General features: G+C 41.5%; 4 protein-coding genes and 1 long non-coding RNA gene across 9 annotated transcripts in view; 2 read left to right on the top strand and 3 right to left on the bottom strand.

Moving 5' to 3' along the window:
- Positions 1 to 2,867, bottom strand: part of syt16 (synaptotagmin XVI) — a 29,410-nt gene extending 26,543 nt beyond the window's left edge. Inside the window, exons 1-3 of one of the 5 annotated variants that reach the window (XM_037072171.1) lie at positions 2,838 to 2,854; positions 2,633 to 2,685; positions 1,895 to 2,050 (exon numbers count right to left, since the gene is read on the bottom strand). In XM_037072171.1, the coding sequence (XP_036928066.1) occupies positions 1,895 to 1,907 (13 nt within the window). In that variant the 5' untranslated portion in view covers positions 1,908 to 2,050; positions 2,633 to 2,685; positions 2,838 to 2,854. Of the gene's footprint in view, positions 1 to 1,894; positions 2,051 to 2,220; positions 2,564 to 2,632 lie in introns of those variants that run through there. The other 4 variants (XM_037072170.1, XM_037072168.1, XM_037072167.1 and 1 more) reach the window with 4 other exon arrangements.
- Positions 2,868 to 4,858: 1,991 nt separating this feature from the next.
- LOC119004738 lies at positions 4,859 to 9,680 on the bottom strand. Its single transcript, XR_005070293.1, has 2 exons — positions 9,621 to 9,680; positions 4,859 to 5,009 (listed from the first exon to the last, which is right to left on the bottom strand). It is a non-coding gene; the product is annotated as an uncharacterized LOC119004738 (long non-coding RNA).
- A 2,482-nt stretch (positions 9,681 to 12,162) lies between these two features.
- On the bottom strand, positions 12,163 to 15,855 carry snapc1b (small nuclear RNA activating complex, polypeptide 1b). The gene is made up of 10 exons (XM_037071171.1): positions 15,551 to 15,855; positions 14,860 to 15,016; positions 14,638 to 14,778; positions 14,118 to 14,222; positions 13,887 to 14,036; positions 13,734 to 13,796; positions 13,502 to 13,564; positions 13,239 to 13,377; positions 13,025 to 13,096; positions 12,163 to 12,709 (listed from the first exon to the last, which is right to left on the bottom strand). The coding sequence occupies exons 1-10, from the start codon at positions 15,679 to 15,681 to the stop codon at positions 12,663 to 12,665; spliced, it is 1,068 nt and encodes a 355-aa protein (XP_036927066.1). The 5' UTR covers positions 15,682 to 15,855; the 3' UTR covers positions 12,163 to 12,662.
- Positions 15,856 to 16,275: 420 nt separating this feature from the next.
- Positions 16,276 to 19,503, top strand: yipf6 (Yip1 domain family, member 6). The gene is made up of 2 exons (XM_037071172.1): positions 16,276 to 16,848; positions 17,809 to 19,503. The coding sequence occupies exons 1-2, from the start codon at positions 16,510 to 16,512 to the stop codon at positions 18,154 to 18,156; spliced, it is 687 nt and encodes a 228-aa protein (XP_036927067.1). The 5' UTR covers positions 16,276 to 16,509; the 3' UTR covers positions 18,157 to 19,503.
- A 353-nt stretch (positions 19,504 to 19,856) lies between these two features.
- Positions 19,857 to 24,740, top strand: LOC119004351. Its single transcript, XM_037071170.1, has 4 exons — positions 19,857 to 21,087; positions 21,457 to 21,660; positions 21,783 to 21,993; positions 22,310 to 24,740. The coding sequence occupies exons 1-4, from the start codon at positions 20,382 to 20,384 to the stop codon at positions 22,560 to 22,562; spliced, it is 1,374 nt and encodes a 457-aa protein (XP_036927065.1). The 5' UTR covers positions 19,857 to 20,381; the 3' UTR covers positions 22,563 to 24,740.
- The last annotated feature ends 16 nt before the right edge of the window (positions 24,741 to 24,756 follow it).

Below are 24,756 nucleotides of genomic sequence, written 5' to 3'. Positions count from 1 at the left end.
AGCAGTCTGAGCCCACAGAGGGGAGGAGAGAGCCATGAATTAGAAATCGAATCAGCCTGTAAGTAGGCCACAATAACCAGAAACAGCAACACAGACATGGCTGACTGCTTCCTACAGTTTAATGGAGCGCGCTGAGGAGATCTCTGAAGCTGCTCTGCATCTCCTCTCAGCAACGACGGTGTTTACTTGTGGTGTCGTGATTTATTTTTGTACTACAGACGTAAAGCTACAGTCACACCAGCGTTTTTAAACAGCAACATTTTATGGGAGAATCAGCTCGTTTTAGTGGAATCAGAGCGTTTAATCTTCTGTTTACCTGCCTGTCGTCACACCTCGCTGTCCTTCTGACCAACACACCTACATCCCACTTCACCTGTCTGCACAATGATGTCGTGGTGAGGCAAATCAGAAAGGAACAATTTAATGTTTTAATGTTCAATCAGTTTTAATGCTGAATCTACAAGAACGCACAGATGATTTGGAATCTGTTGTAGTCGTTTCACAGCATTTATTAAGTTTCTTCTCACTCAACAACTCCTAAAATCAAGCGATTTGTTAAGGCAGTCTGGTGATGCTGTGGTTTTTCGTTCAACAGTTCCGCCTGTTGTTGTGGCTTCTTCTTCTTCGATTTGTTATTCGTCATCTTGTTCTTCTGTGGTCTGAATCTCACATGTGTCCTTTATCCGTCTTCTTGGGGGGATTCACACCTGAACGCAGAGCCGTCCACCTGTGATCGGATCACTCAGGACAGTCGCTAACACCAAGTCTGAACTCTCTCTTCCTGCAGACTCTCCTCTGGTTGAGAGATGGATCAGCGCCTCTCTGGCTTTCCTTTCTTTATTTTAGACATTTCACTACATTCACACGCCTGATGTTCACATGCTGCAAAGTCTTTTTTTAGCTCGACTGACTTGAATGACAACGGCAGGGAGATACTGCACGTTATTTACCAACAACTTCAATCTGATGTTAGTTTCTGAAAACCAAAAACTGTTACGATTACTGATCAAATATGTGAATCCAAGAAGTTCTGAAGAGCTTGTGGTTATGAATACTTTCTGTTGAAAGGGTGACACTAAATGTGCATTACTGGCTGTGAAAATGCTGAAAAATGGCAAGAATATATATGTTAAATGTGTTTTTTAAAGACATAACACTAAATGTCATCTGTTGGCTTTAAAACCTTTGCAAAATGCCCATAATATATATTGTAAATGTGAAATACTTTAAGGTTATTTGATAGGCTAATACTAAATGCACATTGCTGGCTTTAAAAAATTTGAACAGTAACGAGAATGTATATATATATATAAATAAAAAGTGATATAATTTCGGGTTTGTGGAAGGTTAAGGCAGATTATTAATGATAATAAATGCAGTGAAAGACACCACAGGGTCCCTTTAAACTCAAAATGGAGTCAGGCCTGGAGGATGTTATAAAACAGCACACTGGGGAGGTCTTAAAATAATTCAAACCTGGATATTATCATTGTGCTAGAGGAGAAACAGAGATAGGTTTCCATGAAGTGGCCATGATGAGGCAACTATCAACTCTCCAGTGAGTCTAATACAGTCAGAGCCCCTGCAGGAGTACAGGAGGAATATCATGCATAGATCCTTAATTTGAGGATTATATAGGCAAGGAAATATATCTATATATATATATATATATATATATATATATATATATATATATATATATATATATATAATTATGGCTAAAATGCTGAAAAATAATAATATTTGGTGTAACAGAATAATTGGCCTACACATCCTGCCGCTCAGCCAGCCAATCCCCACATCAGAGCCTGAAAACAGCGTCCATCACCGGCACTGACACGGGAAAAGACACGCTCAGAGGCGGACACACGGTGAGCAGACGGTCGTTACTTACTGTCGGAGGCCATGGCTGCGGCTGGTTCCCTCACACCGACAGCAGGACCGAGTGTGTGATGGACGGAGCGGAGGCAGCAGCGTCCCCGCCGCTCCTCATCCTCCAGACCCCGCAGATCCGCAGCCACACAGCGGTGCACGGAGGCGCCTTCACGGGCTGTGGGAAAAATCGACATGTCATCGGTTTACGTTCATCTCATTTTCAAAAATGTGTTGATTTAAAAGTCACGTTATTATTTTATCGGTTGATTTAGCTATATGTGCTTAAATACGGGACATAATTTGCACAAATTGAGCCAATTTAAGAAGGACTAGGCGAATGTTTACCTTTCACGAACAGCCTCCCGGTCCTTGAACATCTCATGCGTCCATCAATAAGCTAAGGCTAATGTAGCTAATGCTAAACTTTTAGCCACAATGTCGTAAAAATACGAATATCTGACTTGTTTAATACCTGCTGGTATTTCTTTTGACATAAAATACGCATTAATACGTGTGTGTATGTGTGTAAGTGACAAAGAAAACATCCAAAAACTAAGCAGTTAAATCCAGTTTAAGCTAGGTGACGTTAGCTTGCTCATGAGACTGCCACATGGCTAGCCTCGGCTAATTAAGCTCAAATTTAATTACATATATGAAACTGTAATTGAAATTCATCCCAGGACTTTAGTTAAGTCAAACAGTGATTAAAAGCAGGTAACCAGTCGGTTATAGACTTTTATTTCGTAAGCTAACTCACCTAGCTTAGCAGAACTGCTGATTCTTGTGGAAAGTTGACATGCTGAGGTACTTCTGTGAAAATTGCATGTTTTAATTAATGAAATTGTAAGTTAATTCTTCAGGCTTGGACTGAATTCGCTGACAGAAGAGAGTGGAAAAAAAGCATTCAGAGAAAAATCTGACAATGACAGTTGCGAGCCTGTAAACTATCCTGACTGAAGCACCTTTTGGATTTATTTCAGGTCCTGATTTCTCTTTTATATTAATAAGTACTCAGTTTCAAACAAGCTTTAGAGATCTACAGGTTGAGATGTAAAAACCTTAAGTCAACTAAAACCTTACTTAAGCACGTTTATTTATATAGAATTCAGTCCATTCAGAGACACAGAAATTAATCAAAACTAAAACATTAAGACATTAAAAAATGCATTAAATTAATTAACTTATTTGAAAGCCACAGTGAACACAGTTTCATTCTCTGGTTTATGAGCAGACAGTTTTACCTCGATTATGTTACTGACTAATTCTTTAAATGCGTAACTGTATCAGAACAAACATTTTAAATAACCGTCCTGATCCCCCGTACAAGTCAACCAAATGTGTTCAGTCCTGAGAACATTTAGTGCTTCACAGACCAGAAATAGGATTTTAAAATCTATCTTTTGACAAACAGGGAGTCGGCGCAGTGACTTAAAACGCACATTAAACCAGAACTGAGACAAACACACAGAAACCATTGTGTGCAGACCACAGTGAGGCAGCATGATGAGCATGTAAACTACTCAAGCTGCTCAAAATGACCCTTTGTCTTTCTGCTAGGTGATACTACAGGCAGCACTTCAGGTATATTTCATATCAGCTGCTGGTACAACGTCATAAACCTCTCACTTCATTAATGCGACAAGAGATGGAGAGAGGCTCACCTGCTCAGACAGTATTGCCGTTTTTCTTGATTGCTTTGACCTGCTGAAAGAAACTGGGATCCACTCGGTTTTCATCATCACTGTCTGAGCAGAGCACAAGACACCTCGTGTTAATCTTTTCTCATTGGGTTGACTCATTTTCTCCACCCTTTTGCAGAACAGTTAACATGGATGTCATTCAGACAGTCCACACTCCATTGTTTTAGCTATGGTAACCAAAGCATCTGTTCCTAACTATTAGAAACTACCGACATCAGTATGAAATCACTGAAGCACCTGTTTGACACTCCTTCACACAAATCTTCAATGAGCAGTCAGTCTGCAGGCCTTAAAAGGTGCAGCGTCTGTGTTGTTCTTCACCAACATGGATCGAAAGAGTCTGAGGCAGATGAGAGTGAGAAATAGGTGCAGAGGAATGTCAAGGTTGGATGAGGCAAGAAGAGGATTTTTCCCTCGGTGCATTACAAAGAGGATACTGAATGTGATGTGGATGAGGCCATGTGGCCCCATCGTCAAGACAGACTGAGTATCAATAGTTTCTTATACTCCACGGTAATAGATTTTTATATTCTACAGTAATAGATTTTTATATTCTACAGTAATAGATTTTTATACTTTACTGTAATAGATTTTTATATTCTACAGTAATAGATTTTTATACTTTACTGTAATAGATTTTATCTTTATCTTCTTTTCTACATTTTAAAACAAGTCCCCGGCTACGTCAGTTGTTCAGGGAAACGCTTGCTGTGAAGCTGCAGAAATGTAATATTTACAGTATTTGACTTTTCAGCCACAGTTTGAAAAAAGAGTCAATGGATTCGATAAAATTTGCATCAAAGCATCTCTGATTCTGGATCCAATTCTTTGCAAGAAGGTGCACTGATTCGCACTGAGTGCTGGATTTTGTCTTTTGTTGGCCACTGTGTAATGGTTGATTGGAAGAGCTCATACACTCTTACAAGTTGTGTTGTTTGAAGGCAAAATTGTTGTTGTTTTGGCACAGTTAGAGCCTTTTGCAAACAAAATGTGTCATTTTGAGCATGAGCACCACTGTTTCTGCCTCTGACTGTAAATGGGGAGTTTCAGTTGACTGCTGCATCAAAGCAATCAAGAAAAACTGTAAACAACACATGGTTTGTAAATCAGTCATTCCCAAAATAGGAATAGATAATGAAGGTAATGGAAGCCCTGGTCACCATTGCAGAAAGACAATGTATATATTGAATATAGTTAAAGCTTTGACAGTGTCACTCAGAAGAGACATTGGACTCTATCAAAAGACTCAACATTTAAAAATCAGAATTAATACCACAACAGAGTGTAATTCAAAAAAAGGTTTTATTGTGTTAAAACAAATGTGAAACCAAAATCAACAGACAACTGCACGACCTGAAGGAGTTTCATCCGAAGACAGATACTCAGATTTCCTGCTTCAGGCTCCTGTGGCGGCTCGTCTTGTTCGTCTGTCACCTGCAGGAAAATAAAGAAGAGCAGTGGTAGTTTGATGTCTCTTTGTGGAGGTGGTGTCTTTTTATGTTTGTTTGTTTGTTTCTGGAGATTTCATTTGTTTGTTTTTAGAGGTTTTTGTTTGTTTTTAGAGGTTTTGTGCATTTGTTTTAAGGTTTTTGTTTGCTTTAAGAGTTTTTTTAAGAGGTTTTGTCTGTTTGTTTTTAGAGGTTTTTGGTTTTTTTTAGAGGTTTTGTGCATTTGTTTTAAGGTTTTTGTTTGTTTAAGAGTTTTTTTTAAGAGGTTTTGTCTGTTTGTTTTTAGATATTTTTGTTTGTTTTTAGAGGTTTTTGTTTAAAGAGTTTGTGTTTATTTTAAGAGGTTTTGTGTGTTTGTGCATGTTTTATTGTTTTTAGAGGTTTTGTGTGTTTGTGCATGTTTTATTGTTTTTAGAGGTTTTGTGTGTTTGTGCAGGTTTTATTGTTTTCAGAGGTTTTGTGTGTTTGTGCAGGTTTTATTGTTTTTAGAGGTTTTGTTTGTGGAAGTTTTGTGTTTGTGGTAGTTGTTTGTCCTCCACAAAGAGACCTGGACCTATTTTTGATGAGTTTTGAGTCGCCGTGTGGAGGTTTGAGGCCCTCACTCAGTTGTATTTAACCTGAAATCACTTTTGATAATTTATTTGAATGGAGTTTTAATTTAATTTAATGGGAAGTAAATTTGAACATTTACAGGTTTTGTTTTACTGAGAGGAAATATAAACAAGTCTGGTTACAGAGCCTAAATGCATTTATTTAATCTAATTCATAAAGCATTTAACATGTGTACACACTGAGAGCATCAACATTAGAACCAGTGACAGGTGAATAAACATGGATCATTGTGTTTCAATGTCATGTTCGGTTGTGAAGCCATGAGTCCTGGCATTCGTGTGGATGTCTCTTTGACAAACAGCAGTCACCCAAACACAGCTGCAGAACAAGTGCACCCCGTCATGGCAGCAGCACTCCTTGGTGGCAGTGCCCCCCCAGCAGGACAACGCGCCTGCAACGCTGCAAAAACTGCTCGGGAACGACCCGAGGAACGTGGGAAAGAGCTCAAGGTGTCAACCTGACCTCCAGATTCCCCAGATCTCAATCCAGCTGAGCTTCCACTGGATGCAGTCAGAGCCAAGAACAATCCATGGGGGCCCCAACATGGATGGTAGTTGGTTCTGATGCATCCAACAGATGTTCAGCTGGATTGGGATCTGGACAATGAGGAGGCCAGTTTCACACCGTGGGTTCTTTGCCATGAGGGGGTGCAGTTGGTCTGAACGGTGTTTGGGTGGCTGGTGTTTGTCAAAGAGAATCCACAGAAATGACAGAACTCAAAGTTTCCCAGCAGAACATTTGATTGTAACAAAATGGTCAATGCTCACTTCACTTGTCAGTTGTTTTAATGTTGTGGCTGAACAGTGAAGATATACATGTTAAATACTTTTCATATTTTGCATAATTGAGTTTTTAACTATATTATTCATACTTTCTCTGCATTTTGTCTAACAGCTTTAAGTATTAGTTACTTTGCAGATTCATGGCATCAATATTAAATATTTGCTGATCAAACATGATGTATTATTATAGATTAAGTTAATCAGCATTAAAAGCAGAAAGTTGAGATCTGAGAGAGGAAATGTGAGACAAGCCAGTGTCCTGCATTATGGAGGACAGTTATTAATCAATTGATTTAATGATGTCAGTATACTAATAAAGCAATTCTGTAGAAAGACAGCTGATTTTTGAGTCTCATTCTAAGGTCGTCAAATAACACACTTTGTGGGCTATTAACAGGACTCAGAGAGAGTCGAGTTGTTAATAGTGATAAGACTTGTATTTCATAGACATTTTTTTTCAAGATAGATATTTTTTTTTATATCCAGTAGCTGTAAAAACACTCCCTGAATCCTGTGGGTTTTGAGGTGAGGCCTCAGTCTGCTCTGGTTGGTCGGTTCACCCAAGCCTGACAACCAGGTTTGCCTGGCAGAACACTAACAACTGGATCACTGTTACTGAACTTTTGGGCCTAGAACTCTACGGTGGTGAACTGGTTGTCGTAGCTTACTGCGCTCAATATAGTTCAGCTAACAATGTTAGCCTGAAAAGCTTTATACCACGATGTCTCTCCAGCAAAACAACAACCTCCAAGGCTTCAATAAGCTTATCAAGCACTCCCTGAAAGCACATTTGTGCGCTCGAGTGGAGACGTACCTGCACTGAAAACAAACCTTCAATACACTCAGACGGATGCAGACAATCTAATAACCGCTCAAGCTAGCTATCAGTTCGCAACATGACAAACTCAAAGGCTTCATAAAGCTTATCAAGCACTCTCTGAACGCACATTTGTGCGCTCGAGTGGAGATGTACCTTAACTGAAAACAAACCTTCAATACAATCAGAAGGACGCAGACAAACTAACAACCGCTCAAGCTGTTTGTAGCTATCAATTTATTGCATTTCTACCATAAACATGACCACAACAACTGCTTCTATACAAAAAACTTCACCACGGCACAATCGGATCCTTATTAGTGGTCTGCTGGGCATTAAGGCCGAGGGCCCTGTAACAGCATGTAATGATCTCTGCATGGTGTTATCAAGCAGGATGCTGTTGCACACGTTTGCAAAGAAAATTAATTCCTGCAATTGTTTTTTAATTTGTTTTCTTACAGAGGTTCAACATTATCTTCAAGCAAAGGCATCGCGCCCATACACACTGAACTCGCGAGGGAAATCGTCATGGACAGTTGAGGGCAGAGATCCAAGCTGCTTTAGTGGCGTCAGGCTAGCTTCTACCGTGGCCCTGAGCATGTCCCTAGCCAGGCCGAGGCCCAAGCTAAACACGCACACTATGTGCACGCTTCTACCAACCATAGGTGTCTGAACATGAGGGACCTGTAAGTTGGCGGGATCGCACGAGGGCTCGTAAGATACGCTATTACCAATACCAGCAACTGATCAAAGGCCTGACTACTGCCATTCATGGAAAACACTGCTTACAGCTCCGATGGACAGCACTCGGGCATTTGCCATTGAAGATAGTTGAAGTCCGCTCAAGTTAACCAGTAAATTATAATTATAACACCAGTTTTGCCTGGCAGACCACTAACAACTGGAATGCTGTTATTGAACTTTTGTCCCTAGAAAGCTCTTTACCACAAGGCCTCCAAAACAACACGTCTCTGCTCAGTCCTGCTGATGCTGTAGCTCTCAATTCACTGCACTTCTACCATGAATAAGAACAACAATGTTAACACCAGGCTCTGCTCATCATAGTTTACACACTCAGAAAGACATAGACAAACTAACAACCACTCAAGAGAAATCTTACACAGGCCACCAGAAATTAACATGTCTCCAGTCATTCTGCTGGTGTTTGTAGCTCAGTTTGCTGCACCTCTACCATGAATGAGACCATGAGAACCACTGAATACGACCCTTATTAGTGGCCTGCTGGGCAAACAGGCCGCCGCTAATGTTAATGTTGAATCTACATAAGTGAAGCTGTCTATTTCAACTCGTATAAGTTCCAGCTCAAAACCCACAGGGTTCAAAGGAAGTAGAAGTATTCTAACCAGTCTTGGTTTTACTGAGAAGAAATATAAACAAGTCTGGTTACAGAGCCTAAATGCATTTATTTAATCTAATTCATAAAGTATTTAACATGTGTACACACTGAGAGCCACAACATTAGAACCAGTGACAGGTGAATAAACATGGATCATTGTGTTTCAATGTCATGTTCGGTTGTGAAGCCATGAGTCCTGGCATTCATGTGGATGTCTCTTTGACAAACAGCAGTCACCCAAACACAGCTGCAGACCAAGTGCACCCCGTCATGGCAGCAGCACTCCTTGGTGGCAGTGCCCCCCCAGCAGGACAACGCGCCTGCAATACTGCAAAAACTGCTCAGGAACGACCCGAGGAACGTGGGAAAGAGCTCAAGGTGTCAACATGACCTCCAGATTCCCCAGATCTCAATCCAGCTGAGCTTCTACTGGATGCAGTCAGAGCCAAGAACAATCCATGGGGGCCCCAACATGGATGGCAGTTGGTTCTGATGCATCCAACAGATGATCGACTGGATTGGGATCTGGACAATGAGGAGACCAGTTTGACACCTTGGGTTCTTTGCCATGAGGGGGTGCAGTTGGTCTGAACGGTGTTTGGGTGGCTGTGTTTGTCAAAGAGAATCCACAGAAATGACAGAAGTCAAAGTTTCCCAGCAGAACATTTGATTGTAACAAGATGATCAATGATCACTTCACTTGTCAGTTGTTTTAATATTGTGGCTGAACAGTGTAGATACACATGTTAAATAAAATATAATTATATAATTTATATTATATATAAATGAGTTGTACATCGCTTGTTTGCAAATTTGTTTGCCTTTTTAATTAGTTTTTTTAAAAAGACAAATAGAAAAAGAGGGAGAGAGACTAGTGTCCCGACAGTGACACTGTAGTGACTGTTGGTATTCAACGACCTGTGAATGAGACTCGACTATCTAGAATAATATACTGATACTAGAGTATTAATGAACAGCAACTGACAAATCTCACACTTTCTGCTTTTAATTTTTGCCCCCTGCACTGACCTTGTTGGACCAGGTGTGTCTCCTCTCCTGTTTCGATCACCATACAGGTCAGAGCTGTTCCACCTGAAGCTGAAGACAAGTCCCACTGTTCACCTGGAGAGAGGAGGAGGTACTTTAGTATAACATCATGATGACATGCAGATATATGTGTGTGTGTGTGTGTGTATTCTGATTCTAACAGTTAAAAAGAAGATTACAGACACATCTGGCAAAAAGGGGATTTCTTACAGGATTATCATGTCATAATATAGAATAATATAGCAGTCTGTAACCATGTGCATGACATCACTCTGCACTATAAAATCTACTACAATCTGATTTAACAAATGTGTTTTTTTTTAAGGTAAACCAAAAGTAAACCAAATGTATTAAGTCCTGAGAACATTTCGTGCTTCATACACAAGTAATATGATTTTAAAGTCAGTGGAGTTATTGCAGTGATTTAAATAAACACACTGAATGCATTCTGTGCAGCTACAATAAGGCTGCATATTGTGTGTATAAACTACTTTAGCTGTTCAAAATGACCTTTATAGATGCTGACATACTAACATACTGAGACATTGTTAATGTGGAGCCTGTTAGCTAACTGTGCTGTACTCACACATTCAGCTGTAATGATTCTAGTATTAACAAGCTAACATTACACAGCACGATAATGGCGTCATGCTAACACTCTCCAGCAGACACACACATTAGCTAACATGCAAACCTGTCTGTAAAAACACGACGATGAAATAACTCAGACGTCTTTATAAGCTCGTTATAGTGTCAGTACCCCTTAATAAAGGCAGCTGAGCCGCTGCGAACGTGTTTCCCAAACCCTGCAGTGCATCTCCAACAACTTTAAAGCTAGCTAGCTAGCTAACATCATGTAACAAACATTAGCTAACAAGATCTCTTGCCGTTCTAAAAAATACATACATTTAAAAAAAAGTTTCATGCCGATTTTACCTAAGCTAAGCACTTGTCTTAAAATAGTGACCAACTTTAATTAAATGTGCATTATTCATGTAATAAGCACAGCAGAGCTAAAGCGACCAAAATCACAATGGAGTTTGGTGCAGGAGCAAAACATAACGATTTAATTTGCTGTAATTAAAAGATTATGTTCCAGCCGAATTTACCTCAACATTTAACAGTTTAATGAGAAGTCTTCTGCTTCATGTTCAGAGTTATTTCAGAAACATTTGAGGCAAAAACAAATCTCACCAACATGAGAGTGAGGCTGGCTCCATTTTAACCTGCACATAAGCAGAACTGGTTTAGCTAACGCAGCTCTCCGACATCTGAAGGAATATCACCTGGGATTATTACCTGAGATCAATAAGTAATAACTGATCTGTACACCTCCCACACAGACATGAATACACCTGTACTGAGCAGGTAACTGGACACATAAAGCAGATTCGCACAGAAAAGTTTACTCACCGTGTTCGTGTCCACAGAGAAGAGCAGGACCAGAGTAGCATCCCTCAGCAATTAATAAAGGAATCTACAGTTTTGGAGGGAAATGCATTAACTTCGCGCGGGAAACGACAGAGACCGCCCCTTTCGGCGCGCACCACCTGGATTCGTCAGAAAATCTGTGGGCTGGACCCATTTTGCATGGTTTACCTGTATCCAACCACTGAGATTCAGCTGAAATCTAAACACTGTTTAGTTCAGGTGGTAACACAGGTGTTCCATTTTCAGAAATTTTGCCTTCGCCTGGGGTTCCAGTCCCAGCTGCTGTCCTTTATTCATCCTGTTTCCTGTTACTTCTCAATCTGTCTTGTCAAAAGAAGCCAAAATAAATATTAATAGAACAAACACAGATAAACCATTGTTAGTAGGATTTATAAAAGGTTACTTTTGAATGATATTTAATTTCTCTGGTTTCTATTTGCTATTATTTCAATACTAAAGCGATGTAATCAAGATACATTACTTTAATATTGTATTCAGGTGAATTCAGGTAATCTGGACACCTCAGCTCAAGTCTTATTGATTTCTGTTCTGTACTTTTGCTATAAAATGAATGATATTAAATGTGAATAATGACTTCACATATATTACGTATATAAGAGTCTATGTCTTACTTTTTTACTATATTATATTATATATATTATTATTGTTTATTGTTAAACTGAATTGTCCTCAGGCTTTTGTGACACACAAGTATCCCCGTTTGCAGGACCAGTAAAGGAGTTCTGATTCTGAGTCAGTCACGCTCATGGGAATTGCAAAGGGGGGTCAGAGATGTAAAATTCTGATCTGCCATAAATAAGAAAATGTTTTATCACATTATGTTTGTGTTGTGTAGCTGATGCAAAAAGAGAACAATCCTGGGAAAACAGGACAGCTGGCAACCTTGGCTACCTTGGCTAACTGAGCTGCTTTCCATGGAAAAAGAAAATAATAAAACAAAATATTAAGTGAAATCATAAAACACAGGGACAATAAATTGACAATAAAAGCTGATGGAAACACAAATGAGGTGGAGACTTCAGTAAACAGGCTGAATCAAATATCACACAAGAAAGAGATGGACGAAAACAGCAGCTGTAAAAAAAAGCAGTTTCATTTAAAACAGCAAAACTTCATAAAATATTTTAACAAAATAAACAAAAACTGAGACAAAGCTGCAGAACAGATATCCATTATAAACTTTTGTACTGTAGAAGCTGCACAGAAAGACGAGCTTTATTAGAGAAATGTTTGTGGTCATTATTCCTGCTAAGCTTCGTCAAACGTACATATAGACACAAACTATACGTCCTTTACTGTGAGAGCTCTAACAGGCAGATACAGGAGACATTTTCAACAAGCTTTTATGAGTTTGTAGAACAGTCAGAACCTCCCTTTTTCATAAATGGACTAGTTACTATAAGATTCATAAAAAATACATGAAAACATCTTAAAATGTCAAAACATCCAGATTTTCTGATACAGAACTGGTATTCAGGATGACAGAAACATCATTAGAGTGATAAAAGTTGTTTTCCACATTTTAAAACAAACTTCAACTAAACAGCAGCTTCACTCAGGACGCAGGTCGACTCAGCTGTGGTCTTCTTCATGGCTTGGAGTTTTTGTGCGTTGTTTTGCTGAATGAAGGAAAAACAAAAGCAAAATTAACTACATTTGGAGGATGTTGAGTTGCTATTAAGAGAAAAGGTTATTTGAGCTTAGAATAATGCATCCTGGTAAATGTTTTATGGCCTAAAAAAAGCAGTGTGGCGAGTCAGTCTGATGGTCTGGACTGAATCTTTGACAGCCATCAGAGAAACTGCAATTAAACTTGGTGCAGATGTTTTAAGGTTGAAGCATCTGCAACAGCTTTCCTCGGGAAGACAGAAAAGGTAACTGTGTGCAAACTGTTTCAGCGAGTGTTTCTAACAGTGTGGCTGCCGACTGCGTACCTTCAGGAACAAAGTCCAGTGCGGTGAGACGACTGAGCCGAGTGGTCGCGATGGCGTCTGTCAGCATGTCATCTGACAAGAACAAGAAGTGAGGATTATTTCACAAAACATCCAGAATAGAAGAAAACATTGCAGCCTGCGTTACTCCTCAACTCAGGGAGAGTTTTTATATAGTTATAAACTTATTTCGTACGAGGCTGTGGGAGGGATTTACCTGTGATGTGAACATTTAACCTGGTTCTGGCTTTGAGTGACGGTTTAGTAATTCTGATGTAGCCTGACGAGTGAGAGGGTCCAGCCTCGTGACTCGTGGCGTCCAGCTCCACCTGACGATGACGCCGCGACTTGCAGGCCTGAGAAAAGCAGGTGGTTTTGTTTATGTGGATGTTTTAAAAGAAACACATTTAACATGATACACATTAAGAAACTATTCGGAAAAATAAGAGTAAAACAAAATCTCTGTCTTGAAACACAAACCTCTGTGGCCTGTCCGTACGCTTTGGATTTGATGGAGGCGAGACGATCAGCTCTCTTGGAGCACTGAGGACACAAAACAGGCTGTCAGACCACAGCGCCACCCTCTGGACAAACTTATTATTACAACTCCAGAGAAGGTGCAGGTGAAAACAGAAGGGATTTATGTAATACACTTTAATTTAAGTATTTAAAGAAAGTTCACTCAATGATAAAAACATGCAGTGTAACTCACCTCCTGCTGAGTCGACGTCCCCTCTCCGCTTTCTTCATCTTCATTGGTCCCCTCCTGAGAAGACTAAAGAACATAATATACAAAGAGAACACAGATGTAAAATTATTTAAATAACCATATAAATATTTTGTCTAACAATTATAAAAGTCTCACCTTCCTTTGCTGCCACTTGTAGAAATCCACCACAGTGCTGCGCAGCTGCGGCACCAGGTCTTTACGGATCAGGTTAGCGGAATTCTGCTCTGACTTCGAAGTGACAGACATCTTCAGCTTGTCGTAGAGGTCATGAATGTTGGACAACTCCTGCACAAAGAAAAATAACAAGTAAATACTTTTAAATAAATCTACTTTCAGATCCAGTGATGTTATCGAGTCTCTGCTCACATCCAGCAGCTCGATGTTGATCAGCTCCTGAGGTCGGGATGCTCGCTCCAGGAACTCCTCACACAACGGAGACTTCTCCAGCTTCCTCTTCTTCCTGAAGGCGAGCTGGCAGGAGGGAGATGAAGGAAAAAGGGTGAAACAGAAAGAGGAGAGAGGGGAGTGTAAGTTTGTAAGTAGGAAAGAATGTGCAGATATATAGCTGTAAAATAAATAAACAATGTGCATATTATGGATTAACATCTTCTCAGATAGACACTGGAGTGAGCACATGGGTCTAATTTGGTGAAAATAATTTCTCAGTCTCTTCATCTCTTTCTCATCTGGAGTCTGGGGAAGTGAGGAGGAAGCATGTTAGCCAGCAGGACAGAAACCGTAAACTAAGTGGCTGTTCTGCTTCTTAATCCTGCTGCCAGGAGGAGACCTGGAGGGAAACTGGGACAGAACCGCTGGAGAGCTGGAAGGCAGTGAGGAGGAGAGGATCCCACTCTGGACTCTGAGCTGATAAAAGGTAAGTGCTCACCAATGTGGGCATGGCGGTGAAGTGGAAAGCTTTTTGGAACATCAGCTGTCGCAGGATGTAAACGGCATCAAGGTGCTCAGCATCCACAGCGTCCTTCTCAAACTTCTTAATGTCCTCCCAGTCCTTCAGCGCCAGGCGGATCTGAAGAAGGACAGAACACTTCATTTAGTTAGGACCTTATTTAATGTGATGATCAACATAACATGTAGGTGTGTTCCTGACCTGCTCCGGTGGCGAGGCAGTCTGACACTTATACAAGCTGTACAGCAGATAAAGTCCTCCGACTCTGATCTGGAAGCTGAACGGAGGCAGGAAGAATCTGCTGGCAGTGTCCAGGATCAGCTGACTGAACGCTCGCTTCTTGTGCCCCACAGTGCCGCTGATAACACAACAACATGTGACACATTGCGTTAAATACTGAGCATGATTCTGATTCTGACGAATCCGATTAATCAAAAAAATAATCTAAATGAAAATAAGCAGTGGTTACAACAGTTTGTTCCCACTGCAACATAAAACTTTTTTTAGACCTAAAAATTATTTTATAATGCCATGATTCATGATTATGAATGATCTCTTTTCTCCACATCGCAGTTTCACTCAATTAATTCCACGATTGTATGTTATTTCCTGTATGTTTTGTTTATTGCGCCTGTTTTAATGCTCACCACATTGTTAGCAACAATTAAAGATAGATGTGGATGATAAAAGCTTGAAAATTGTATTTGTAAGTGAGATGATGAAGCAACGTTACAGCAGAAGAAGACGATGCAGAATACAGTAACACGTGCTTTTATTTTGTGGACGCAAGTTTGTAGTCATTTTGTTCCACAATATAACCAATGACTTGACTTATATCCGCAAGTAAACAACATTGTGATTGACAATAGAGAGATTTTTAGGTTAGACTTACTAGAAAATCTCGGAGAATTTCATTTCCCTCCATATTTTGGAGAAAATCTCGAATCGGACGGAATCTGTGGTCTGGAAGCGGCTCAGCAGCTCCTCACAGTCCGATTTCACCCGTTTCCTACTTTCATCCATCTCACTGCTGCTCACTCAGACTGCTTAAAACATTAAAACGATTTAAAATGTGTCGTAAAATATGAACTTTAACTCATTTAACACATGAAACTAACTAGAAACGTGTGAGCGAAGGGACGCTCTCATGATGTAAACACACGAACGAGCAACGAGTGTCGACGGCTTAGTGCGTCATCAGTAGGCGACGTCTTCGCCAGGTTTTCTGATGCCTTCAAATACAAAGGTAATCATCGTTAATACGTATTACTCTATATTCCATACGGATATTTTTCTTTGTTCCCCGCTATTTGTGTCAACTTCCACTTTAATCTAATGACAATAACTTGAAATGCATTAATTTGTAGTTTTGTATAGATTAACTGAATATATGATAGGAATGGAAATAACATCATTAATCCGACAGAAAAACGTTTTCATCGATCAGAAAAAGTGTGTTGGGACGGAAATTATTCTAAATTTAAGATGTAACAATCATGTGCAAAATGTGTCAGTCGTTGTGAAGAATTAATTTACTTTTGTATTATATGTGTAATTGTGTTTCATTTAAGAAAGACGTTGTACGCGTTCACCATAAGTACCTGAACGCACCACCCGGATGTACGTGACCCACATCCTGCGGAAGTAAACAATCCTCAGCTGACGTGGAGCAGCAGAGCGCAGCAGCACCGGACCAACTGGACCAACTGGACCAGAATTCACGGGTGTAGAGAAGCTGTCGTGACTTTAGTCGTTGTCTAACTTCGCTTTTTATTAAATGGCCTCTGTTGGCGTCATCTAAGCTCTCGAGATAACTGAAGACCCACGTTAAACTCTTCGCTCTCAAGTAAAATGGCGGCAGCGGACGAGGCCAGCAGACCGTTCGCCGGGCTGTCAGATGTGTCCATCTCAGAGGACATCCCGGTGGAGGGAGACATCTCCGTGCCCATGGGCTCCTCCAGGCGGGATGACGAGTTCTCCACCCTGGACGAGCCGGTGAAGGAGACCATCCTGCGGGACCTGCGGGCGGTGGGGAACAAGTTCATCCACGTCCTGTACCCGAAGCGCAGCTCGGCTCTGCTGCGGGACTGGGACCTGTGGGGCCCGCTGCTGCTCTGCGTGACGCTGGCTCTGCTGCTGCAGGGCGGGTCGGCGGACAGCGACGACCAGGGCGGACCGCAGTTCGCTGAGGTGCTCAATTTTAATTATTTCATTAATTTGACAGCGTGATCAGGGTGAAGGCTGGATACTATCTGGGAAAAGGCAGGAAGGAAACTGTCTCTGGACCCCCAGAGTCCCGAACATGGTCACAAGGGAATTATCAACTGATCATTTTCACGATTAATCGATCAATTGATAGTCTATAATAGTCTATGTAGTGTTTCCCCTTTATTCCACAGAGCTGACGTCTTAAATTTGCTCCTTTTGTCTAAACAAGTCAAAGACTCTCCATTGTTACAAAAACGGGAATCTGGAACCAGCAAATGTTTGAAGTTTGTGCTCAAAAATGATTTAAAGTAACTAAACAAAAAGTTTAATGCAGCCTGATGCAGAAATCTTTCTGTCAAGCTGTTTTTGAGAAGTCATCCACTTTGAAGACAACAGCTTCTTCTTCTTCTTCTTCTTCTTCTTCTTCTGTCTTAATTTGCTGCTGGCAAGCCAACTGTAAAGGTGCATCCCTCCACCTACTGTGTGTAGATGCTGCACATGTTAAGTCAACTTAAGCATTTCGTCTTTGTATTATTAATTATATGTATCAGCTGTAATTTCATTATTTGCAGAGGGCCGGTTGTGTATATTTTCCATTGCTGTCTGATACATATCAGCATTTTTTTGTTATTTTTTCTAAATCCAAGCAAATATTTTCTGATTGCTCCTTTTGATTTGATCCAAAGTCCAAAAGTTTAGTATTTGATAAGATGAAGAAAAGGAGCAAATTCTCACACAAAGATGTACTTTTTCATTCAAAAAGACAAATCTAAACTATTAATTGATGATCAGAATCGATGCCATGACATTATCGTGTGTCTCTGTCTTGTATTAGTGTCATAAAATAGCCTGAAGATGCTTTTGTCTTAAATATTGGTTATAGAAAACAACAGTCTCTCCTCTGCCTCCTCACTAACATGCTGAATTATATTTTTCCTTCAGGTCTTCGTCATCATCTGGTTCGGCTCCATCATCATCACCCTGAACTCCAAGCTGCTCGGCGGCACCATCTCCTTCTTCCAGAGCCTGTGTGTGTTGGGATACTGCATCATGCCTCTGACCGTGGCCATGGCCGTGTGCCGGATCGTTCTGGTCGGCGGCTCAGGCCCGGTCAGCTTCGGCGTGCGGCTGGTGGTGGTGACGGCGTCGTTCGGCTGGTCCACCTTCGCCTCCACGGCCTTCCTCGCCGACAGTCAGCCAGCCAACCGCAAGGCGCTGGTGGTCTACCCGGTGTTCCTCTTCTACTTCGTGATCGGGTGGATGGTCCTGACGTTCTCGCCAGCGCAGTAGAAGAGAAACAGAAGGATTTGAGTTAAATGGACAAAGCTGAGGAAGGTTTTTGTGGAGTGAAAGAACTCAAACAAACACCAGTATCTGCCTTTGAAAGGAGATGAATGACTACTGAACTGACTGTGAGTGTTTCTGGGTCTCTCTTTGAGTATTTAGACTCACGAAACACCAAAATAATTCCAAACGGACTCTGTCAGGTGAAGGGATGGTCGAGCTGACACTGTGCTGCAGATGGAGAGTTAGAAAGCTGATGAATATGTTGGTAATTCTCCGGTTTGTCTCCCAGATGTTTACGAGCTGTGTAAAAAATAAAGTCCATAGGCTTGTACAGTATACAGAAATCTCTATGAATGTTTGAACTCGCAGGGCTATGATTGTTATCGTTTCCTCCTCGTCTCTCTGGGTGTGTTTGAAACCTCACACTGTCTTCAGGACGGTGTCACGGACCTGATGGGTTACATTTTCATACTAAACTCCTCGTTTTTAACATTTTTCATAAACTTTCATGCAGCTTGACTAAGAACCCTGAGTGTCAAGTAACTGTCACATAGTTCTTTGTCTCTAGTTTGTCCTTTACCAGATTTTTAGTATTTTGGGGGATGTTTTTGTTCTTTATTAGTCAGGTGACAGGAAATGAGAGGAGACTGATTGGGAGAAACATCTCAGAGGAGTCATGTCTCGGGTCGTGGTTGGCTCGTGAATAAAGCCGCGAGGAGAGAGAAAGAGAGAATGAGAGAGTTCTCTTGATTGGTTGTTCAGCCCAGAAAAAAATAGCTATTCATCCTTTTTAAAGCAGTAGTTAAACAGCTAGCAGCCAGTTAGCTTAGCTTAGCGTAGCACAGAAACTGGAAGCAGGGGGAATCAGCTAGCTTGTTTTAAAATGAACACAATCCACCAACCTGCACCTCTATCACTCGCCTCCTGATTCACTTCTTCATCTTTGCATCAAGATATTTCACTCGATCTTGGAAGATGAAGAAACGTATGTGATGTCGTCTCTCGCAGCCAGACGGACGTAGAGACTGTAATTTATTTTCACCTCCACATGTAATTCAAGGAGTAAAACACATCAGTAACTGGTGTAAATGTGGAAGCAGGAAATTCTTCTCTTCAAAGAATAAAATTGCAAAACGTCATTAAAGAAATTCTCAGTCTGAACTTCCTGTTCACTTCAGGCTGATCAGTCACCTCCTACTAACCTGCCTGATGACCTTTGACCCCTCCTGTAGACAGATAACCTGTCTGCTGTTTCCCTGATCACTGGGGCTACCTTTGTTCATTACTTCTAATTTATATGTATTAATTCACATCAGCAAATGAAACAGATTAAAAATATATTTGATCAGCTGTGGTTGTATTTGATTGTCAGTCCACGTCACCTGAATCATTTCCAAACATTTGGTGATATGGTTCATAGATTATTTCACTAACATGTTAATCACTGTGTAGACAAACCTGTGAAATGTGCACAACGCTGATCCTCACACACACACACACACACACACACACACACACACACACACAGGTAACCTGTTTGTCTGCATTCTGAATCACAGGCATCGACTGTGAACAGGCAGCTGTGTGTGTGTGTGTGTGTGTGTGTGTAAGGTGACCTTGCCATGAAAGGTGCCATGAAACACAATTCATTATTATTATTATTATTATTATTATTATTATTATTATTTTCTATGTATTATCTAATTTAGAAGTTGCATTGACATTAAAAGACATAATAATAACATGTTTAAAGTATTAAATTAAACTATAATAAATTAAAATGGGATAAAAGTTTACTTTGTTCTCAGTGTTCAGGGAATAGTGTCAAACATTAAACATATTAAAATAAAATAAAACTAATGTGTACAAGAAAAGAAACAAAATAAATAATAAATAAATCGAACTCTTCTTTTAGTCTTTTTCCAGCTCTAACATTGACATTTGCTCGTTTAAAGAATTTTTTAAAAATTTAATCGGTATTTTAATTTTTCTTCTATCAAACGCGCCTCAACAACAAATGACATCATCAGAGCGCGACGCGTCGCAGCCGCTGCCGTGTAAGATGAGCTAGCTGCGCCTCAGTTTAAATAACAACAGTTTAAATGCAGCTGGCCGCCTTCACACTGGACTGGAACACGGTGGAAGTTCTGGTCTGGTCCAGTCTGAATGTTCGGGGATCTTTGACCCGCTCTCTGCTCCCCTGAAGCGGCCTGAGCTCCGGCTGACTGATGGACGCGCTGCTGCAGCTCCCTCCTGAAGTTTGGGTGTACGTGTTCAGCTACCTGAGCACGGAGGAGCGGCACACGGTGCGCACCTGCTGCAGGTACCTCAAGAAGCTCATCGACCACTCGTCCCTGTGGCGGGCCGACACGGTGGTTCTGTCCGACCTGCGCCGCTACACCTACGGCTTCTGGGACACGCTGCGCCACCGCAAGCTCACCCGGGTGGCGGTGCGACACCTGCGGCGCAAAGAGTGGCGGCGGCTCGTCAAGTTCCTGCCCTCCCTCACCGCCATCGTGTTCGTGGACGGGGGTCGGCTGTACAAGGAGAAGTACCTGGACAACCTGAGCAGGTTCCCGGACCTGAGGGAGTTCGGGGTGCGGAACGCCACCTGGGACGAGCCGATGCTGGGGCGGGGCCTGAGCGAGCAGCTGCGGGACAGGCTGACTCACCTGAGCGTGTGTAACGTCCGGCTCACCTGCACGGTGGAGTTCATCAACACCGTGTCGAACCTGGTCAACCTTCGGTACCTGCTGTTCCACCAGCAGGGGGAGGGCTACGGGCTGGACACGGTGAGGCCGGTGCCCCGCAGCGTCTTCCACAACCTGCTGCTCCACCTGAAGAAGCTCAAGCACCTGTCCTGGGGGATGAGGGGGGAGCCGCCCGAGCCGCTGCCCGACGACTACCTGAGCCCCCCGGACCCGGACCAGCCAGGTGAGACTGTCACCTGTGTGTGTGTGTGTGTGTGTGTGTGTTTACCTGAGGGTTCTGCATGTTTGAGCTCCTTAACTTAAATATATAAACAACAGCATGCTCCTTTAAAGTTTAGTCCTTTTTCACTGGATTTGGTTGGAATTTGTCCTGAACATCCAAGAAACCTAAAGACTCATTAGAAATGTTCATTGCAGAATGTTTACAGGAATCAATTCAACAAAAATAACTTTTTTTACCCAAACAAAGAGTCTTTTATTTCTCCACTAGTTTCCTCTTTGCTGCAAAAATTGTTGATATCAGTGACGCCTGTTGACCTCCAACACGACGCGTCACATGATGTCATCTAGTTTCCTGAACTCTGTCCTGTAGGATCGTCCCGGTACGGCGGCCCGGCTCTCACCACCCTGGAGCTGGTGGATTACCCAGAAACCATCCTGCCAGAGAACGCCCTGCGGAGCCTGACGTCACTCAGGTCTCTGACGGTCCGCTACAGGTACATCAGGGAGGGCATCGAGTGTCGCCTCCCGTCCTGGCTGAGTCCTCTGCAGCAGCTGGAGACGCTCAGCATCATCGGTGAGCCGGCGATACACAATCAGTGACATCATCAGTAGTTTTACAGCCAGTGAAATATCAGAAACTAATGGATAATGTGTTGTTAGTCCAGATGTTTGATGTGACCTTTCACGTCCTCTCAGGTGGAAACTCCCTCGCCGTCTACACGACCACCATCCCGTCCAGCGTGAACAGGCTGACGCTGCGTGTGGCCATCACTCTCAAAGACATGGACTCCATCGCTCCCAAGGTCCCGGGCCTCGAGCACCTGGACATCGAGCAGAACCGATCCAGCGGCAGCCTCTGCAGACGAATCCCCATGTTGTTCCCTCAGCTCAGGACGCTCAGGATACGGTGAGAGAGACGGGACGTTGTTTCAGGTTTGCAGTGAGGTTACAGAGACGAGCAGGTTTGAGTTTTCTACTTACATCTCAAGTGTTTTGAACAACGATCGAAGGAATCTATAGTTTTTCTTACAGTTACAACGTGCTTAATTTGGTCGCCTGTTGTTAAAACTTCCAGGAGAGGAGATCAGAACGTGAACAAAACTTCCATCTTTTGTTTTGTTTTGAGTTTGATTGATTGACACGGTGCCTTTTTAAAGTGAGCTTCTTCAGCGTAAAGTAAACATATGATAAAAGCTTTCCTCCTGTCCTCTTTTGTCCCTCAGGTTTTTCCGTAGAGAACCGGAGAAAGACCTGCTGAGCCTCCACCGGCTGCGTCACCTGGTGCAGCTGGAGCTGCTGGTGGAGCGCTCGTTCATCCTGAGGGACTACCTGAACGGTCACCCGTGGCCGAGCCCCTGCGTGCAGGAGCTCATCAACCAGCTGCGAGAGCTGTCGGAGAACAGGATCAACGTGATCACGACGATGCGCCAGAGGAACCCGCTGAGGGAGTGTGACTGTGTGTGGGAGGGCGACTGAGCAGAGGAAGATCTGGGAAATTGGATTTAATTCCCCCCGAGGAGAGAAGAAGACAGCGGCGGGAACAGAAGCAGGAAGAGACATCAGAAAGCTGAAGTGACGGCTGCTGCTGGAGCTGCTTTTCTTCACAGAGACGGATTAAAGAGGCAGAAGAGCCTCAACATGAGTTATTAAACGATGAGCTGAATATCAGAGTCGACATTTTTGGCTTGAGACCCCTAAAAAAAGAAGCACTTGAGTCCATTAAGGACCCGGTTTACAGGGTGTGTGTGAGTTCAGCAACATGATTTATCAAAGAGGAGAAACAGCCGGTGAGAGAGTTCAGACACAGTCAGAGTAAACGAGTGGATGGAGCAAAGATGAACAGAAATGTAAATCCTGGTTCTCCTCATGAAGTGTGACGTGTTGTTGTTGAGCTTCAGCGACGATGTCCGAGCGTGAGCGACGATAACAGAGGCCAGATCATTCATTCAGTCATGGGTCATTTTAAACATGTTGTAAAAGAAACTGGAACCACGTAGAGAAGTGATGTTATCTTCACATCAGTGGAGGAAAAATGAACTGACGTGTGTCATTTATCAGTTATTTAGTGAATTCTAGTTTATTTTTTTATTTTGTAGAGCCAACAGAGCTGAGAAACGATGGATCGGGCCTCTGACTAATGTTCATATTCACCGCTGATTAATTTTGTCAGTGAATCGATTGAAAGAGAAACAGAGAACAAAATACTGGGGAAACGATGATGCTGTCAGAATTAATGAAATAGACGTAATACTGACTTCATCATGGCGGACGGTTAAACATTTTCTCAAGTTGCAGCTAAAGATTATTTTCATTGTCGATCGATCTGTTGATGATGTTCTTGATCAGTCGTTTGGTCAGAAGATGTTGATCAGTGTTTGAGGTCCTCAAATGTCAAATGTTCTGTGAGTCTCTTTTCTTAAATATGACTTAAACCAGTTAATAGATTCTCAAAATAATTCGATGATAATTCGTCTGCCGTGAGTGAAACATCGTCTCAAAAATTAGAATCACAGGTGCTAAAATGAAACCAGCAGCTCGTCGTCTCCGTCGTTCGGCTGCAACACTTTGTTTTACGTTTATTACTACGTTTTATTTTCACGACTCCCTATTTGTTGAAGTCTCCATGTATTAATATCTTCCTTTAACATTAAATTAATTGTCACTTGTGCTGAACTCTGAACCACTTTCCTCCCAAAAACATGTTGGTGCACCTGGACTGTTTAGATTTGTATGAACACAGACTGACGACAGTGTGAACATCTCTAGTTTTGTTGTATTTTATTTGTGTTTCAACCAACATCTCATTTTATGGACAAACTACCTATTTTCATTTTCTTTCGAAATTTTAGTGATCAGTTGAATTTTAAATCTGATACTGATGTGATTTGTCTAAAATATACATTTATATAAATATTAACAAATGCTGCAGCTAACGATCAATAAACTCAGTAGTTTCACTGATTAATCAGTGAATCATTTGGTTTGTACCCGTCAGGTTTTTAAAGCCTCACTGGGTGTTTTTAAACTGCTTGTTTTGTCCAACATGAAAATATTCAGTATTTTTACAGTTTCAGTTTTGCTTTAGTTCATTTTAATTTTAGTTTATTGTAATTTTGCACTGTTGCCAATGTTGTGTTGATTAAACACAAAGTTATCTAGATTTGTTCAGTTTATTTCTCAAGTCTCTGTTTTCATTTTCTTTTTTCATGTCATTGAATCCAAATGTTTTTTTTTCAGTTTCTATTTGAATGTTTTGAAAGCAGCAAATATTCACACTGAGAATCTGGAACAAACGATGTTTGTGCTCTCAGTTTTTTTGTAGTTGAGGATGTAAAATGTGTTTTATTTCCCACAATGCCGTTAAAATGCAGGTTCTTCTCTCCTTTTATTCCCTTTTCCTGAGTTTGTTTCTCATGAATGAACCCAACAAAGCTTCTTCTTCTTCTTCTGCTTTGTTTGTTTCCGTTTGTCTCAGACTGTTGAAACCAGCTGGAGTCATGCAGGGCGTTTTTCAACTAACGTTAAAAAAGACTTGAAGAGTGATTATTGTTTGTTGAAGCTTTTGTTCGTTGGCTGAATAAATGAAATTCTAATATTCTGTTGTATTATTTATAAAAACAATGATTGTAAATTAAAAAAGAAGAATGAATTGTTTATTTTTGGTCCTTTT

The sequence above is a fragment of the Acanthopagrus latus genome, chromosome 16 (genome assembly GCF_904848185.1).
Source record: "Acanthopagrus latus isolate v.2019 chromosome 16, fAcaLat1.1, whole genome shotgun sequence".
Lineage (NCBI taxonomy): Eukaryota > Metazoa > Chordata > Actinopteri > Spariformes > Sparidae > Acanthopagrus > Acanthopagrus latus.
This window is presented reverse-complemented; position numbering and strand designations above follow the sequence as displayed.